The 19,841-nt window shown below is 37.6% G+C and overlaps 1 protein-coding gene across 1 annotated transcript in view; it reads left to right on the top strand.

The window, feature by feature from the left end:
* Positions 1-19,841, top strand: part of LOC121640431 (CUB and sushi domain-containing protein 1-like) — a 344,948-nt gene that overhangs the window by 46,185 nt on the left and 278,922 nt on the right. Inside the window, exon 2 of the mRNA XM_041986178.1 lies at positions 14,408-14,520. Within this exon, the coding sequence (XP_041842112.1) occupies positions 14,408-14,520 (113 nt within the window). The remainder of the gene's footprint in view (positions 1-14,407; positions 14,521-19,841) is intronic.

Here is a 19,841-nt window from a genome sequence, read left to right as displayed (position 1 = left end):
TATATGCGCAACAAGTTCAACTTAACCAGAATAACTTGGTACAACAGAATGACACCTGACAACCTCAGTCCATCTTTTACTTTCAACATCTTCTCCTGCTCTTGGCAAAGACTGTTATCAATGTGGAGTTTTGAATCATCTAATTTTTTTTAGGCAATTGGTATAGTTAACATCTCTGTTATCTCTGCTTGGGGGCTTGGCTCAGTCACACAAACTGGGATGAGCATTGCTTTCTGTCCCCTGGTTGTGCATGCACCTCTGCAATGACACTGCACAGAAAACTATGCATAGACAAAGATCAATGCAAGTGGAAAATGTTGCATTTGTACAGTTTTGTTTTTTTTGTTTGTTGATGTGAAGTAAAACTGCAAGATTTGGCTCTATGAAAAAACATAGCTATTACATGTTATAATTGGATTGAGCAGCTCTGGTATACAATGTGATAGATATTGTTGGTTTCTGAGTAGAGGCACTGGTTTAAAAATATGGGGACTGCACAACAGTGTGTTGAATAAGGACACCAGAGAATCAGCAGGGTTTTTTAAACATTTATCGCTCACCTCAATTGCTGCCCACTGACACAGTGTCCCCTTAGCAAGACACTTTATTCCTCACATCAATGCAGCAGACTGAGATGTGGGCGATATTATGTACCTTTTACCTGTGGCTATTTCCTGTTTGTGTGTGTGTGTGTGTGTGTGTGTGTCTGTAAGTGAATGAATGAGTTTTTATATCTCAATAGATAACTTCCACTCCCAGAGGCAAAAGAACTGTAATTCTGCCACTAAAGCCTGTGACCACAACTCCATGATCTCATCTCATCTCATCTCATCTCATCTCATCTCATCTCATCTCTTCTTCTCTTCTTAAAATAAGTCAAACAGATGCAAGTGATATTTTTAGTGATATTTTCAAAAACAGTATATTACATATTTGTTAGAAATGTAGCTTTAGGCCAAAATAGTGAGCCTTAGGTAAACTGTTTTTAGAGTTTCATGCAAATGGGTTAGCAACTAATTGTCTATAAAAAAAAATAAAAAAAAATCCTTGTCAATGTTTTTTTGTCAACTTTTTTTGGTTTCTATTCCATTACAATTAAATTATATTACTCAACCTTCCAATGTCCTTTTTAGTTTGAGCTTTATACATCTTTAAAATGTCACCCATTGGGGATGAAATTGTGAAGTTACATAAATTTCAAATGACTACAGTAATCTGCATTAAATGTTGAAACTAAGAGAAATTTAAAAAGAAAAAATGGCCATCTTGCCCAAGGCCATTTTCTCTTCCTCTCATTTTTTCTTCTTTTTTTCCACTTCAGCAGCACATACAGGGGAAGAAAAGAGCCTTTGGTGTTTTCTGCATCATTACCTACAAATTTCCTAGCTTTCCTAAAATTCCCAAATTCATCACCCAAGATTTACAGCACAGTTTTTTCCAACATAAAGTCTATAGCTTTTCTGTAATTTCAAGAAAACTACAAAAAAAAACAGTTTGAATCTTCCCCCAACTTGCCCATTTGTCTGTGACGTCTCTGTTGTTTTTAAGTCAGGAAAAATGATCTGCAACTGAAAATTAGGTTGTTGTTTACTTTGTTTCAGGATTTCTTTAATTACCTGCCCTTCGTTTTATTTCCAATGCTATTTACGTCTCTGTCTTCCACAAAACAAGTGCTTCTTGTCTGTCCGTTCACGCTGACCTGGGTTGTGTTACAGATAGACTGCTGTTCAAAATGGATTAGGTTCCAGAATGATGGATTGAAACAAATAGTTTAAACTATGGGCATACATCTACTGTACAAGTGAGGCAAGTACAAGCCAAATACTTTACGAGATTATTGCAGAAGAATGTAATATTCGTTTATGAGTTAACTTTGGTCTTGTTACTTTTTAGTGTGTGACAGATTGTTTTTTTCTAGATGTCAGAGCCATATTAAAAACTAAACTGCTGTTATCTCTCAAAAAGAAAAAAAAATGCTTTTTTTGGGAGGAGAATGGGTTATATTTTCCAACAGACTGTCATATTGTTTTATTTGTGTTGAATGGACTTTCAAAAGCTGTTATAGCTCCAAAGGTCATGGATTTTACTGGATCCATCTTGTGTAACTATCAAGCTCATGTTTTGCAATGGTCACTCAAGATCAAGATTCTTTATTTGTCATTATACAAGTGCAGAACACAGGTACAACGAAATGACTTCCAGTACAACCCGTCCAAGACTAGACAGCAACAACATGTAAGCACAAACAGGATCAGGCAGACTGAGGCAGCAGCCACAGCGCGGCGCACCTATATTAGTATTAGATATAGATGGAAAAAATAACATGAGGGGAATAAGATGAGACTAGAGAAAAAACAAAGGCATCTCCACGCTGGGCCTAAGGGCCCAGTGTTGAGATACAAAAAAAAAACACACCTCAGTACATAAAAGCACATAACTCAGACATTCACAACATAAAAAACACATGGCAGGGGGGGGGGGGGGGGGGGGTCTCCCATTGCGGCCAAGTTTCTGAAGGCTTTCCATCAAATAGATTTATAACATGTAGTGACTTTCATAGGCCACAAATAGAATAACTAGGAATCCCTAGTGATGCTGACAGACTACCGGCAGGTTTGACACATTTACTAAGAAAGTTGGTGGTTCTGTCCGGGCACAACCATAGACTGTATATAAAAGATGGACAGAGCCTCCGTGACGTCACCCATAGGTTTCTGAAGAGCTGAATTGAAGCTCATTAGGTGGTTCCCATTGTCGCCATCTTGGCAGCGTCACGCATGTCGTCATTACTGGAAAATCCAAAAATGAGCAAAGATGTGGAGCTGAGAGGGAGACTGTGAAGGTGGGGGTGGATGAAGGTGGTGGAGCTGCCTGTAGCTAAGAGCTAACCAAGCTAACCCGGAGCTAACGGTAGCTAACCAGCTAACAGAGGTAGGGTTTTAGCTGCTGTTAGCTAAGACGCGCTGTTAGCCATCTAAAATCCACGGTTCCTTCTTGCCGCAGTTATTGGATACCTGTCAATCAAAAGGACACACCCCTAAATATGCCAAATTTCAAGATTAAATAACATCCAAACGGATGAGTTACAAAAAAAAAATAAAATAAATAAAAAATCACCCCCTCACAGTTTTCATGAAGGTAAACTTAACCTATTAATCGTAAAATGGATTTTTGTACCAGGCTTTAAACATGTTTATTTCTGCTGTGAAGTTGGTCTTTTTGACATGGGAGTCTGTGGGGATTTGCTCTGTTTTGGAGCCAGCCCCTAGTGGATGAGGAGTGAACTGCAATATTTTGCACTTCGCATAGGCTTCACATGTCACCGGCCAAGGTTGCCGCTTGGGCCCAACACATAAATTGCTTTAAACTGTGACAACAGGATTGTGAAGTGGGTCCTTAGAAAACAGCTGCTGAAGTCATGGGGCTGTCAAAATCTCTTTTAATCTGGCTTTGATTGATCTAGATTTTATGACAAAATTGTGCCTGAGATGATTAAATACATTAAAATCTATCTTGACTTATGTATATATTTTTTTCAAATGTGTTAAAGTTTGTTATGAGTTATTATGAGGACATGTGCACGGAGCACAAAAGAAACAGAAAGGTTAAGTCAACAAAAATGACTTAAATTAAACCTAAAGGAGAGTAAAACTAAACACATATTGAATAAATTGTAGGTGAAACTAATTAGAGCAGGGATTACAAACAAAGGTGACACTTACACAAAAGGGATAAAACACACAAAATATTAACACCAAAAACTTACCACAGATATTTCTTCACAAACCTGGAATGTTTTTGGTTCACATCTAGGAACCATATTTCAAAATGGTGTTTAGGACACATTTATCTACTTTTGCCCAAGTCATTGTTGACTTGAAAGTGAATAAAGCCTGTAACCCAGTTGAGCCCCATACTCAATGATGTACTCTTCTCACTGAAACAGAAATACATCTCCGCCTTTTTATCATGACATGTTTTTAAACCATCACTACTCTGCTCACTCTTTTGCCACATGCCTGAAGCCACCTCTCTCATGTGACTCATAGAATTTGAAAACCATGCTCCCTTCTTGGTGCTTCCTTGTGGGGAGTGAAGAGGTCAGAGCTAAGATGCCAAATATCAATGCTGTGTATTTTCTGCATTCGCGTATAATCTATTCCACTTGAGCTGGCCGAATGAAATACAGAGAGCTTCAGAAAGCTGTTTGAAGCAACTCTAAAAGCTTAAAAGTTATTGAAATTTTCTGCTTGGCAAGTCACTTTTGAGTCAGATTTACCAGTGGACTGCAAGGACATGCTAAAGGTCGTGAGGCTTTGATCCACAAATACAAATGCATATAGGAAAGGCAACTTTATATTACATCACTTGAAATAGTTTTGATAATACGTTAATTGCTCTTAGATGAGGAGTCTGGTAGAGCAAATGATTAAAGTGTGTGGTAATGAATACTCAAATGACAACATCAGAGGATGCAAGTATATGGCTGGGCTATATTTTAATTAAACATTTGCATCAGCCAGCCTACAGATCTAGTCTAGTAGCCACAAAATATGACTGAACCAACAACAAATCCAACATAAAATGAACATTATTACCTTCATAAAAATAAATTTATAGCTTTACTTTTGTATTAGACTGCATTAGTCAGAATCCTTTGCACTTAACAAACTACCAACTGAGTTTATATTGTGACCATAGATGTTACAGCACCACCAGACCACAGCAAAAGCACGTGTTTATCCCTAACGCCCCATCGGTTACTATATAAAGAAACAGACAAGTGCTTGAGATGGATGTAACGCCCATTGCCAGTACATTGGTACTTGTAAATACAAGCATTTCATGCTTAGATACTGTAAAATCTGCAGTGGATATAAAGTCAGGAGATGTGTTCTGTTAGCCATTTCTTTAAGTTTATTTACTTTTAGGTATTCTTTGGTTTTTGCATTTTATCATATGTGATATATGCCCCGTGATTCTGTGGATGGAACATTATTAGCATTTTTCACATTTGTGCAGTCGTCTCCTTTTGCAGCCTGTCTGGTAGGGATGCTCCGATCAGGTTTTTTGTTGCCGATTCCGATACCGATCACCCATGAGTGCCGATCACTGCCGATCACCGATCACTGCCGATCACCGATAATCACATGGATTGGCTGTAATTTTCTTAAAAGCACTGCCGACTATTTGATGTGGAAAAGGAACCATAAAATCCCCCTAATTTAGACAATAACATGTACATAGTACAATGCGCTATCTTTCAGTAATCAGTAGTACTATATTTTAACAGACTGAAAACACATAAGGCTCTCATAAGGCTAAATAAGAAAGTAAAACAAAATCTTAATATTGCTAAAAAAAAAAGCCAAGTAAAAGAGGCGTCCTCCACCACTGAGAACGGTTGGTCGTCAAGGCCGATTAACTGAATTATTTTTGTGGTTATTTGCTTGACTGTCACGCTCATACGGACGAGTGTTGGTAACTGTTGGCTGCGTTAGCTGCGCTCTGGCTGCACCAGCGTCTTCCTTTCATTCTGTGCAGTGAGCCTCGAAAATTCAGCGTACTCCGTCAAGTGTTTGTTCTTTAAATGCCGTATTAGATTCGTTTTATTGAAGGATTTTGACGTACTTCCCCCGCGAGGTACTTTTGCGTTGCACGTGTTGCAGGATGCAAACTTTACATCACTCTCACACACAGTGTAAAACTTCCACACGGCAGACATGTTTGCTTTGGATTTGCAACCGCGCGCATGCAAATTGTGGAGGAAAGCGGGAGCTATGACACTGCCCGCAGCGCTTCTGCAGGTTGCAGAGTATGAAATATAGGTGGTCAGATTTTGTGATCGGCAACAAAAGGCATTGATCGGCGAACACCGATCACATACTTTTTTACGGATATCGGCCGATAATGATCGGTGTCCGATCGATCGGAACACCACTACTGTCTGGTGCATTTTCTGTGCATTCACTATTTTTCTCAAGCAGAAGAAGAATTGCCACATCACAAGCTAGAATAAATCACCTTGGTAGCTCACAGGGGACAGCAGTAACATTATCACATGAATATTTCACCACTCAACAAATAAGATGTGAACAAAGTGAAACCAATTATTAGAAGCATGCTTTGCTCCTTCATTTTTTAATTTCATGGGCATGTGAACTTTGAAGGGCATTTTGCTTTAGGCCAAGGTTGATTTTTACCACCGGTCAAAGACTTAAGAGAGGGTTTGGCAATATGCTGTATAGGGCTTCTATTGATCAAAGTGGCAAGGGCCACATTATAGAGCTACCATGGATAATAACCTGCAGAGGTAAAACTGTTTGTGAGGGGTGTCAGCACACGGTGGTGCTGACGTAGATTTTTTTTTTTTTTTTTTTTTGCTAAACAGGTCTAACTGTAGTGACTGGAAAAATATAAGACTCTGCAAGTTTTATACCAATATAAATTAGAATAAAAATGTACATATTATTTTATCAAAACATATTGTATTTTAAATTTATGAAAGAAAGAAAAAAAACATTGTCTTCTTTTGTTAAATTGAAAATAAAATGATGCTGTGATTTGTGTATTAAATAGAGGATTTTCCAGTAGACATATGATAATTCATGTGTGCTCACATGCAAACACACACGAGATTGCCTGTCAGCCAGTCTGTCAGTCGGGTAATAAGCAGCAGTCGTCTTACTGTCACTTTACTGATGGACTGACAAGATTCCATATCCCTGCGTGTATTTTAGCCTTTGTATATCTCTCCTCCTTTTTTCTTATTCTATCATCCCACCACCCTAATCAGGCTAGCTCACTGATCTTTTGGATGTTTGGCATTCATATAAAAAAATAAGTGAGCTGGGTTTTGAATATTTAGCTGTTTATCCAAGTTGGTCAGCTAGGCAGTCAACCAGTGTATGTAATGATTTGCACCACCCATATTTTACAGTCAGCCAACATACCATCCAGCCTGTGTGTCTTCCTGCTGCTTTGTACATCAGTCTGACTGCCCATCTGTATCTATCTGTTTCAACATCAAGAAGATGTTTTTGCCTGTGACTTCCTTTTTGCATGATACTGTAGTAGAAGGCAACAATGCACATTAAAGGACAAAAGATAAATGTTGAGTACCAGTTAAAGCTCTGGAAATATAAACGCAAAGTGGCACAAAAGTGACAAAAGCACAATACAAGACGGAGGAAGTGAGACAGCTCAAATTGGGTTGTTAATCTTTTGAAGGAAATGGACTGTTAACAGACATCTAAGATACATATTGGTGTCACCTCAACCAAATCCAATCCACAGAGAACAGTTAATTATAGTAGAAAATAACAGTTGCACTTAAAAATGCTCTGGCTGGCTAATACAAATGTTTAATTAAAATATAGCCCACCCATATACTTGTATCCTCTGATGTTGTCATTTGAGTATTCATTACCACACACTCAACATATTGAGAGGCTAGGAATCTAAATTGCAAACCCTTAAACTGATTAAAAGTCCACTAAATATTGTTGTGTAGGATCATATCAACTAAAATTGAGAGGCACAGAATTGGCCTGGATAGGAAGTGCCTAATTTTGCTTGAATTTCTCAAAATGGCATACCTAAATAGAGGGGCCTTTAGGAAGAACATAAGCAGTAGAGATTATTTCAAATAGCTAACACATATGTAGACAGTGGCTGACTGATTCAACTCATCTCAAACTGTAGCCACAAATGTTGAAGTGTCTTTGGTATTGATGCTATGGACTGGCCCGCCCTTTCCCCAGACCTGAATCCAACTGAGCACATCTGGGACATCATGTCTCGCTCCATCCACCAACGCCACGTTGCACCACAGACTGTCCAGGAATTGGCGGATGCTTGAGTCCAAAGCTGATATGAGATCCTGCAGGAGACCATCTGCCACCTCATCAGGAGCATTCCCAGATGTTGTAGGGAGGTCATAGAGGCACATGAAGGCCACACACACTACTGAGCCTGATTTTGACTTGTTTTAAGGACATTACATCAAAGTTGGATCAGCCTGTAGTGTGTTTTTCCACTTTGTTTTTGAGTGTGACTCCAAATCCAGACCTCCATGGGTGAATAAATTGGATTTCCATTGATTATTTTTGTGTGATTTTGTTGTCAGGACATTCAACTATGTAAAGAACAAAGTGTTTAATGAGAATATTTCATTCAATCAGATCAAGGATGTGTTATTTTAGTGTTCCCTATATTTTTTGAGCAGTGTATTTGTGCACATAGCACCTTTAAAAACATGATTACTACCCAATAAAACCTCTCTGCTACTACTGTATGCATGCTTGTTAAATCAAAAATAGGGACAGAAAGTTATTTTAATAACCACAAAAACAAGGATATCGTCAGCTTGTTTTATGGACGCTCTGCATACAACAAAAAATCTGCTGTCCATGGTGCTGAAGGAAACAACAGCTCACCTGCGTTGTTTAGAAGAATTAATAATTAAAAGAAATAAATTAATAAACACACAATGCTGACAAATTAATGCCATTCTTTTCAGAGATATCAGGAACTCCTATGAAAAGCTGGACTATTTTAGGGCTCCCCCTTAAGGTATCAGCTGAATGTCTTCAGGGGAGCCGAGCTCCTCTTAGCTCCCCTATAATTTGAACCCTGTTGGGCTCACACCTGCACCTTTGCTTTTGCCTTGGAGGGAAAACAAAATGTGTGACAGATTTATTGATTTTTTTTTTTTAGCTATTTTGTCATTCTAGCTGTAATTATTAAGCATCTATTCAATTAAAAAAATGTAAAATCCAATTAAATAAATCATCAGTCTAAACAAATGGTTATGTATAGTAATGATACATGATAAGAACAGGCTTCACAGTTTCTTAAGTTGATTTTAAAAAGCTGCAAAGTTAATACAGTAACATGTCCTGCCCTCTACTGGTGTTAACAGTGCACAACATTTGATTTGCTTAGCCAAATAATAATAATAATAATAAAATAAAAACATATACTAACCCAAATAAGAGGGAAAAACCTTCCCCAGTCTTTTCCAACTTCCATTTTTTGTTTACTCTCTTGCCTTCCTCTCTCTCTCTCTTTCTGCCTGATACTTTTTGTGTGCACCCTTCATACATTCTTATCTGTCCTCTGTGCCCTTGCTATGAGGCCAGAGAATTAAAATTATTCAGTTTTTAATGTCAGTTTTTAAAGAACCGTCCAGTCTTTTGCTCAATCATCTTATATATATATATATATATATATATATATATATATATATATATAATTTTAAAAATGACTGCAAAAAACAATAAAAACAGTCTGGTTTTAAAACAGAGAATTACAAATTAAAATGGATCTTTATCCAGAATTTAAAACTTCAACTGATTGTGAGGTCTTGTGATGTACTTGTGATGTACTATTGTACATTGCTAACAAAACATACAATAAACCAATCATGGTCTCAGACTTTCTGTCTGTCTGACAAGGGCTGCTTTTGAACTGTGATAAATTGTTATTTCTTGCCTTATCTTTCTGTCTTATTTCCTTCTTCATCTCTCAGTCCATTTCGTGTGTTACATTCTCTGTCTCTTTTGTTCAATTCTCAAGTTCATCTATCTCCAGTCCTCTGAAAAGAACCAAGTTATGTGACCACAAAAATATAGTTACATATTATTTTGGATGGTTAGATCCATTAATTATAATGCTGCGTAAATTGTACATAAAAACCAAAGTCAATGATTTCCCAATAAACCCTAATTTTATTCCCAATAAAACAAACAACATATCAGATTTTGAAACTGAGACATTTTAACATTTTCATTTAGAATCTGATGGCATGTAATGGCAAGGTCTAAACTGGAAGCTTGTGATCTTTGGGCCCTCAGGAAACACTGCATAAAAAACAGGCATGATTCTTGTCTGGAAACTACTGTCCAGGCTCAGGAACACTTCCAGAAATCACTTGTCTGTGAATACAGTTCACCATTCAATCCATGAATGCAGGTTAAAACTTTTTCTTGCAAAGAAGAAGCCATATGTGAACATGTTTCAGAAAGGCCTGTGTTTTCTCTGGACCAAAGCTCACTTTAGGTGGTCTGAGACCACATGGAAAACTGTTCTGTGGTCAAATGAATGAAGATTTGAAATGATTTTCCGAAACCGTGGACACTGTGTCCTGTGGACCAAATAGTAGTGGAACCGTCCAGTTTGTTATTGGCACACAATTCCATAGCCTTCATGGTATGTGGGTGCATTATGTCCTATGGCGTGGACAGCTTCCAAATCAGTCAAGACACTATCAATGCTGAAGAGCATACAGAGGTTTGAAAAAGAACGTATTCTTCCATCTTATTTATAACCATTGCCGTGCACACAAAATGGGGTCTGAAAGTGGCGTACTACTTCCCACACAAAAATTGTGATCCATAAGATGGCACTGAGGGTAGACATTCCTCTCCCTTCTCCCGACAAGAAGGCATCACACGGGGAGCAAAGATCCATGAGGATATAATGCAACATTTGGGATGACAACTATGCAAAACTAATTTTTTTAAGTTCATCAGCTATGATTTTAATGGCACTGTTTGTGTCCCTTTGTGTTTGGAGTAAAACTTTGGTCAGAAACCGAGACCTTCCAGATGCAAAATGCGCACCAGACACAGTAGTGGACCTCCTCACCCTCACCACCTGCCGCCCCTGAATGTGGAAGAACTGTAGGAACACAGCACGTCAGCCTGCTGTTTTTCTACATGTGTCTAAAATACTTTACACAGCCATGTCATAAAATATGTAACAGTGTTTTACTGGTTCATCTGTAGTCTCTGCCAAGTCAGTGTCTCCTTCCTTCTCCGACACAATGCCACACAAGCTTGTCAGGCTAGACCGCACATGCAACACGTTGACACTCGCAGCATTTTATTTGTGCCTCTGCTGCTGTGGCCACCAAAAAAAAAAAAAGCCTTTTCTAGCCTCAAACTCACCCATGAGCACTTCAATTTCTGTGTAGGAAACATTTATTTTCTTTGTGTTCTTTCTAATTTGTTGCCATGATTCACTCTTTGATCAGCAGGCTTCTTTATATGCAATGATGTTCATGTCCTGCTTTGCATTGATCATTTACAGCTGGGTTTGGGCGTGTTAAGGGCGGAATATGAGGCTTATTCAGGTGTGCACATTTCCAAGTAGTCTATGAGCTTTAAAGGGAAAATTGTCTGCAGGTGTGCATGCACACGGTTTAATGAACCTGATTGTTTTTTTGCCGCATGCCAGATTTATAAATGAGACCCCAGAACTCTCACCATTAGAAACATTTGGAGCACCATGAAAAGGAAAATCTGGCAACTAAGGCCAAGGAATCTCCTTAAAGTGCAACTGGTCTCCTCACTTCCCAGACCCCCACTTGCAACAACATACAGTTGTTACAAGTGGGGTTGCTACACATTGGTAAACATCACTGTGTTTATGTGTTGCTGCCATCAAATTCAAAATTAACCAATATTTTCCATGAAATGGTAAAATGTGTCAGTTTCAACATTGGATATATTGTTTATGTTCTATTGGGAATGAAATACGAGTCTATAAAATTTGCAAATCATTGACTTATGTTTTCATTTAGATTTTACACAGCATCCCAACTTTTTTGGAAATGGGGTTGCATTTGTAGATAGATACATAAGTATTCTGACTCATCCGCATGAGCTTTTTAGTGGCCATCAGAGGAAAAATAAGAAAATTTCAATGCTACATTTATTGCTGTAGATACTCTAAATAAAAACATCAATTTGGCTGACAACATGATTCGTGGAGTTTCTTTGGAATGCCCTCAAATGCTCACAGAATGTGATTTTTGCCATGTCTATATGCCTTATATGTGATGTGAATCAGGAATGAGATCAATATTAAAGTGAAATAAACAGCTCTTCTCTCTCTTGTGCTGTTGCTCTTGATTTTTAAAATAAAAGAGGGTGCTGTAAGTCAAGTGACAACATAGTAAATATCTCCTTTAACCTGAGTGTTGGCCTAAAAAGTGAACATATTATAAACCTTAGCCTGGGAGGAAAGGAAGAGCCTAGAAAAAGTAAATAAAAACCTGCACACATTCTTATGCTGATTTTGAGGATTTATTGTAAACATTCAAACTTAAAAATGGAGAATTAAATTAAAGTGTCTGATGACAGTTTGATTGTACAGTTATTAGATCTTTCCAAGGGGTGACTGCAGTGGCTAACACTGTCATTTTACAGCAGGGAGTTATTAGTCTAGATCTTTGTAGTATTTTTCTTATTAAGCTCAGTCAATTTCATTAAAAGCAGAAACACATATAGATACATGACTACTTTATTGTTAACATGTATATTAAACCATGACTGTTGTGGTGGGTCTGTCAAAAATGAATAGTTTTTGCCACATGTTTCAATGGCTTAAGGATCATGTATAAAACCAGCAGCGAAATATAGTCCAACAAATTCCCTCTCACTCCTTATTTCACTGCATGCATAAGCCAAATCTTCTATAAAGGTTTTTGTTTCCTGAAAAGTAGAAAAAAAACATTGTAACCTGTACAGTGAACACCACAGTCCCTGGATTGTACTGGAAAAACAAAACTAAACCATCACCATAAGTAAAGCCTTATTTACTTAAGCCTTTGTTTTATTCACATATTCAGTGTCGCTACTTGAGCCACTGAAGCAGCACGTTTTCTGCCTTACAAATCCACCACAGAGAAAGAAAATTACACTTATCCCAAGTGTACCTGCAAATCTAAAATAGAGTAGCTAAAATAGAAAAGACTCAAGGTGTTGCAATGACCCAGTCAAAGTCCGCAGCTAAATCTCATTGAAATGCTGTGGTTGGATCTTCAGAGAGCTGTGCACAAACCAATGCCAGCAAACCTGAATGAACTGAGTGTTGTAAAGGTTGGATCAAGAATGGTTCGTCCACAGCAATTTATACAGTATTTAAAGCTAAACAGTGGGTTGCTATCATGATGATTTTTGATTTTTAGCTTGAGTGCTTTTTAAACTTTTGCACCTTATTGGGTTATTTTATGATTTTCTCTTTTTTTGTGAATTTTCTTTTTTTTTTTTTTATTATTCTTTTGAGTATTGTGTTATTTGTTGATTATATTTCTATTTATCCGTCGTACATGAACATTTTCAATTAGAGATAAAGCATATTTATATACCTTGCCTTAGAAGAATTAATTTTCATATGACTTAGGACCAAAACATTTGGGAACAGTCAGTTCTAGCTACAGAGCATGCATCTTCATCTGAGATTGTAGATCAGGCAGTATCACTCTCACATAACTGACTCATCAATTCATCTGCTGCAACAGCAACAAGAAGCAACTCCTCCTCCACCTCCTCTTGCCTCTCTTGCTCCATGTTGCATCTTTTGTGCTGGCTTATTGCAGAATTTCTAAAACAAAATAAAAAAAAAAAATCATAAAAGCTCAGGCTTTTCTCTTTTACACATTCTCAGTTTCATCCTCTCCTCTCTTGCATGCTGTGCCATTCCAGCCCACCTTTTGTGAACCCGGCTGAAATGATTAAAAATGAAATGTGTAAAATGAATACAGAACACAGGCTTCTTCTTCCTTTTCTTTTGTAAAATGGTAAATGGACTTGTACTTGTATAGCGCTTTTCCAGTCAGTTTCACCACTCAAAGCGCTTTACACTACTTATCACATTAACCCATTCACACACACCATTCACACCCCGATAGGCATATTGGGAGGCAACGTGGGGTTAAGTGTCTTGCCCAAGGACACTTCGGCATGTAGTCAGTAGAAGCCTGGAATCGATCCGCCTACCTTTCCGGTTGAAAGACGACTGCTCTTCCTCCTGAGCTGCCGCCCATCATCTTCTTTCTTTCTTTCTCTCTTTCTTTCTTTCTTTCTTTCTTTCTTTCTTTCTTTCTTTCTTTCTTTCTTATATATACATATTGTCTACCAACAGGGTATTTCAATGTTGTGTTACTTTGCAATTTCGAGTATTTGTTCTAGTATTTCTTGTATATTGTTGTATTGTGTCCAGCCAGATGTCGCTGCATTTTTTTCCATGCTGAGGTATCCTCAGACATTTAGATCAGATTACCAAGCTCTATCGTCACAGCTGATTTAGTATGTTGAAGCAGGTATTCTGCTTTTTTTTTATTTATTTCCTCACCCATTTTATATGAGTAAAGTCTAGTAATTATGAATACATGCTGTACATCTTTACTTTTTTAAAGAAGATCATATAGGAAGACATTTATGAGTTCAGTCTTCACCATGAAATCAACATAATTGGCACTTAACAGAATTGTATTTTTATGCACTTATTTTTCAGTGTTTGACATTTTATATTGTATCATTGTTGTCATTGTGAAGAGAGTGGTTCTGGTCTTTCAAGGGAATGCATTACCAAACTTAAATTACTTTCTGTTTTGCAGGTTGTCAGGATTCATGCTGCCCTCCCCCATAGTTAGCAGTGGATCCATATTGGCCTTGTGGTTTACCACAGATTTTGCTGTGAGCGCACAGGGCTTCAGAGCTGTATATGAAGGTAAGAACACGTGTTAGTATTTATAGTGATGTGTGGATGCTGTACAGGATGAACACAGTTTCCTAGAAAAAAGTCCTAAAAGAGTTGACCTGTGACTTTGAGACTTTCATCTAAATAACATTTAAATTTATGCATAATACATTAATTCAGCTTTATACACATATCACAGCAATCTGTATAAAATAAATATTTATTTCATTTTTAACCTGTCCTGTCCAGCATTGTAGCAAACAGAATAATAGTCTGGTTGCTGTGTTGTACCAAGCAAATTTCCTTTGCCAAGGGGAGGTTTATGGATTTAAAGCTCTTCTTGATAATCTGATTGATTTATATACTATTAATTATTTACTTTGAATCATGGAATCTATGTAATCTTGCTGGACCTGACCGGAGGGGACAGAAAAAGGAGGAAGACAGCAAAAAGAAGCAAAAAGGAAAGCAGAAAGAAGAAAGAGGAGACAAAAGCACAACAGATAAAAGGCAGCGACCAAACTATCACCAGATAACCAACTGCTACCCTACAGCTTAAAAAAAAAAAAAAAAAACCAGAGCTGACAGTAATCAGGAGTTCCTAAATAATAACCAAATCAAAAAACATATCACAAATGTATCCCAACAACAACCAAAGTACCAGATACTCTCTCACAGGAAAAAAAAAGAAAAAAAAAAAGTGTATAAACCCACTGGACAACTCGGTGACTGTGTCAGCAGAGTATGAGGAAAGAGGATTGATCAGTGATGAGGAGTGGTGAATGTGATCGTGCAAATGTGACCACACCTCTACAGAAGCTTGTGCAGAATTTAACAACAAGCTGAAGGGGAAGCCTTTCATTTGAAGCAGGTTTGTTGCAGCAGGGAAACATCTAAAACCTGGAGGACAGTGACCCTCAAGGTCTGGAGTTGGTGATTACTGCTGTGGACTGTTAGATCAGTTGTTACTTCAGCTGGCTCAGTATGTTGCAGGTCTGTTGGTGTAGAGATCTTGTATCCAAATGATCTAATTTACTAAATCAAATGTCTCAGTAATGATGACTTTTTGTGGATTGGTTCTGAAAATGGACTAAGGTGCATTACTTGATACTTTTGAGTACTTACGCAGGTAACCAAAAAATTACACTCTAAGTAGCAACTTACACATTTCTGTCGGCCTCAGGTGAAGCTGTTTGACTCAGCACTGCTTCAGACAAGGTGCTGAGTTATTTGACTCTTCATCAATTTAAAATGATAATACTATGAATACTACAGTGTAAGGTGTGTGTTTACATCAGCTCTCATTTCACACTGTTCTTCGTTATAAACATAATTTAACAGTCTGTTACATTTTCAGATGCTACATGAATGCTTAGCCTGACCTTTAAAAGATACATGCTTTTAAACACACACAGACACACAAACGTCTAGTCCAGGGCTACTCAATTCGGTCCTACGAGGGCCGCAATCCAGCAGGTTTTCCATGTATCCCTGCACCAACACACCTGAGTCAAATTAATGAGTCATTGTGTAGAACCTGATTGGCTGTTAGAGCCACCTAATTTGACTCAGGTGTGTTGGTGCAGGGATACATGGAAAACCTGCTGGATTGCGGCCCTCGTAGGACCGAATTGAGTAGCCCTGGTCTAGTCTGTATTCATTGTGCATATTCATGTGTGTGTACATTCCCCAATCCCTAACCCTGACATTAATCATCACAACCAAATGGCTTGCTGTGACTGTTACTCTAAAGCTAACTATATAACATAATTCAAATCCTGACCCTAAAACCAAGGATTAACCCTCAAAAATCAATTTGTACCGATGTGGACAGAATTGCTGTCCTTATGGTCAGAGGGAGTCCCCCTAAATTTATATACAGTTGTTTTTTCCCCTATCATGTAGAAAAGAAGTACACGCACACACGCACACAGTTCCAATATGCTTGTGTAACAGTTCATCTATGAATCATGAACTCTAAATATCAAAGAAAACTCAAGAGAGAGCACAAACACACTAACTCCCCTGTGTGTGCACGCATGTGTGCTTCACTTTTATCCCTCTTTGTCAGTGTATACTGTACATAATGTTTTGGTTTGTGTGTGTTTGCGTGTTACTGGATGTCTGTTACTTGTGTCTATTAAACTTTATTTCAAGTTTTCACTATTATTTTGTCTTGAATTTGTTCCTTATCATCTGTGTGTATCTGCAAATGCTTGGGATGAGTGTGCAATAGACAGTTCATTGTACTGATGCCTTTTTCTTTAGCTCCCACTTTGTTTCGTATCAATATACCGAGCATCAAATATTGGCTCGTCTGTGTGTCTGTCTGCATTTGTGTGACAAAAATGACATGCATCAGAGCATTGCCAATACAAATATAAGAGGCTGAGGTTCTAATAATGGCACGTCAGTGACAATGGGAAGAAAAAAGATTACATAATAGCAGATTCAAGTTTCATCTGGAGTCTCATAGCAGGTTGGAAAAAATGATCCGTGACACTTGTATGCAAAATGCTGTCCTGTATAAACAGGACCTTGTTAACTGCCGCTTAATCTAGCGACCATATTCAGATGATCATAAACCACATCCTCAGCCACGTGTGTTATGTAATTTACTAAGATCAAGTCACTGTGCATTGAAAAGGTAATTGCATGTGTAATATAGCACATTGGAAGATTAAATGTTAATGACTTTCACATCTCATAGAGATTTTCTCACATTTCACTACCATCTGTATTTTAAAAGATAGCACTCAAAACTCCCATTAACTAAAATCAAGATCATTAATGTCTATTTAGAATCATCAATTCCAAACACTTGTGAGCTGTATAAGTGAGAAAAAATAAGATAAAATGTATATTTTAAAGAAACATGAGGAAAATAGCATATACTATGTGGCTACTGAGTGAAGGGAATGACATGATTAAATATTTGCAATGTACATGCGCAGGCTGAGAAAGCAAAGGTTAACTTTTTCTTTCCTCTGTTGTTCCATATAAATATCTATAACGTCCGTTTATTCATCGACATTCTAAGTTTATCAATCGTTAAGGAAACAGCATCTAAATCGGATGTTTATTTTTATGTAAATGAGAAAGAGAGACCGAAAGACAAATAAACTGTGCATTGAGCTAGTTTGACCTTTTAACAAGAAAGAGAGCAGCACTATGCTGCTAATGCATTAACTCTTTAGGTGCCAGAGTTTTAACAGTTTTTAAGGCATACTGTCAGTGAGAAAAATGTTAAATATGACCCAGAGTTTATGATGGAAATTAAAACAGTCATTAAATTGTTAATTGTGTCATCATCGATATTTTTAGCATTATTTAGACCTATGCTGCTCCCACAAATTTTTCAGTGCTATGTTTTCCACCCCTACTGCCTCGACCTCGTCCAGAAACTCTCCTAAATATTGGTGGTCTGCCTCTCTGACCTCGGTCTCCCACGTGATGCTTCAGATATGTTTTTATTATAGACGAATGCACCAAGATTTTGAAAAAAATTCCCTTTGACAACCTGAGATGGCTAATAGCTGAGAAAGTACTTCATGGACACTGAAAACAGTGTATTAATATACTGCTGCTTTCTCTGCAATCCACTATCCATCACGGTCATTGAACGCTTACGCACTAGTTCCGTAAGGTGTCTTTCAAATGCGATTTCCTTATAAACTATGAATAGATTCACATGTCTGTCATCTAGCGGTAGAAAGTGGTCACAGGTTTACTGTGGATGTAGCATGGTAGCATGGTGCTTTTGCAATTTTGCGACCTTGGCACTTATAGGATTAACTCACCAGAATAGAAACAGCCTGCTCCTTCAAAACAAAAATAAAATATTTTTATTTATTTTTTATTTATATATTTTTTTTTATTTAAAGTCCCGTCAGCTGTCTTTTCAAGATTGTAACCCAGGTTTTCCATTCATGAAAATAAAATATACTGTAGTCTCTATGTGCAGCAGTGCATTCTGCACAGACATGTTTCTATAAAAAACTGTCAAAGGGTATTGCATGTATTTACAATTCACACTCAATAATTAGTGAAGTACTTTGACTTTAGGCAGGACTGCCTTCTGAAAAAGACAGGAAAGCCAAGCTTGGTAAATCCAAACCTGGAAGTTAGGCCATGATGAATTTATGTCTATCCTCTAAAAATTTTGCTTGTTTTTCTTTCTTTCTTTCTCTCTCTCTTTTTTTCTTCTTTTTTTTGCCTTTGTCCTCTTTAACTGATTCACACTAACAAAGAATCAATTTGTCCCCTTCTTTTCATTGTCTTGATTAGACAGTCTCTCTGTCTCTCTGCCAGCATAGCCAGTCCTTGTAACAAATTTTCTCTCTATTATATACTTTTATTACAGGAAGCTAAATCTTAATGATAAGACTCCAGTGGGCTGAGAAGGATGGTTGGCGTAAGGGAGAAAGTGAGAAGGGGGGAGCTGGGGTTGTCAAATAAAGCTATAAGTGGTGATAAAGCGAGGTCTTGCTGGCAAAAAAAAACAAGTTTGAAAACCAACTTTGCAAGACTAGATAGTCATCAATTAATATCCCCTGAAGCAGAAAGGGAGACAGTCGGAAGGAGGGAGAAAGAGAGGGAGACGTAAAGAGAGGACTTTAATGACAGAAGTTTGGGAGAGGTGTCTTGAAAGATAATAGAGCAGTAGATCTAAATTTCTGGTTTGTTGTGTTTGCCACCACATTATTTGAGAAGACAAATGACATTCAAACAAAAGAATCTCAGAGTTCTGCAAGTATTATAAGTAATTTTCTCATCTCCTCTGTCTAAATTATGTTCAGCTGTTGCAGCTGGAAAAAGAGAGAAGAAAAAAACATTCAATGAAATAAAACTTTCATATGCTTTTGCAGCTGCTTCCTCTGAAAATACACCTGCAGGCTAGCTATAGATTTGGAATAAAGTGGTTTAAGCTCAAGGTTCTATGTCCACCAGGACGTTCTTGCACTGACAATGTTTTTTGAATGGCAAAGATGCCTTTGTGCACATTCCTGATGGAACTGTGAGCTTAACAAGTATTTAAAACCCTTGATGCCAAATGCTAAGAGTTATAAATATTAAATTTTTTAGTGAACGGCTGCTTTACCTCAAATGAGTTTGGATTGGTTGCTTGGCAACAAGAAGAACAACCAGGACTTCCCCTTGAGTGTTTTTAAGTGCTTCTACCTGTAAAGAGAAAACCAGGTGCCTTACTTTCTATTTCATGGTAGAGACTGAACTGTTTGCTCATGCTGGCATGTTGAGAAGTCATCTGTGCAGCCGCAGCACTTATAGCCAACATATGCATTACTATTGTCTCTTTTTGTTTGAACTATTCAGGGATGTACAATGCAATT

Source organism: Melanotaenia boesemani, chromosome 1, assembly GCF_017639745.1.
Source record: "Melanotaenia boesemani isolate fMelBoe1 chromosome 1, fMelBoe1.pri, whole genome shotgun sequence".
Classification (NCBI taxonomy): Eukaryota; Metazoa; Chordata; class Actinopteri; order Atheriniformes; family Melanotaeniidae; genus Melanotaenia; species Melanotaenia boesemani.
Note: the sequence above shows the minus strand (reverse complement) of the source record. Positions and strands in the feature narration are given on the sequence as shown.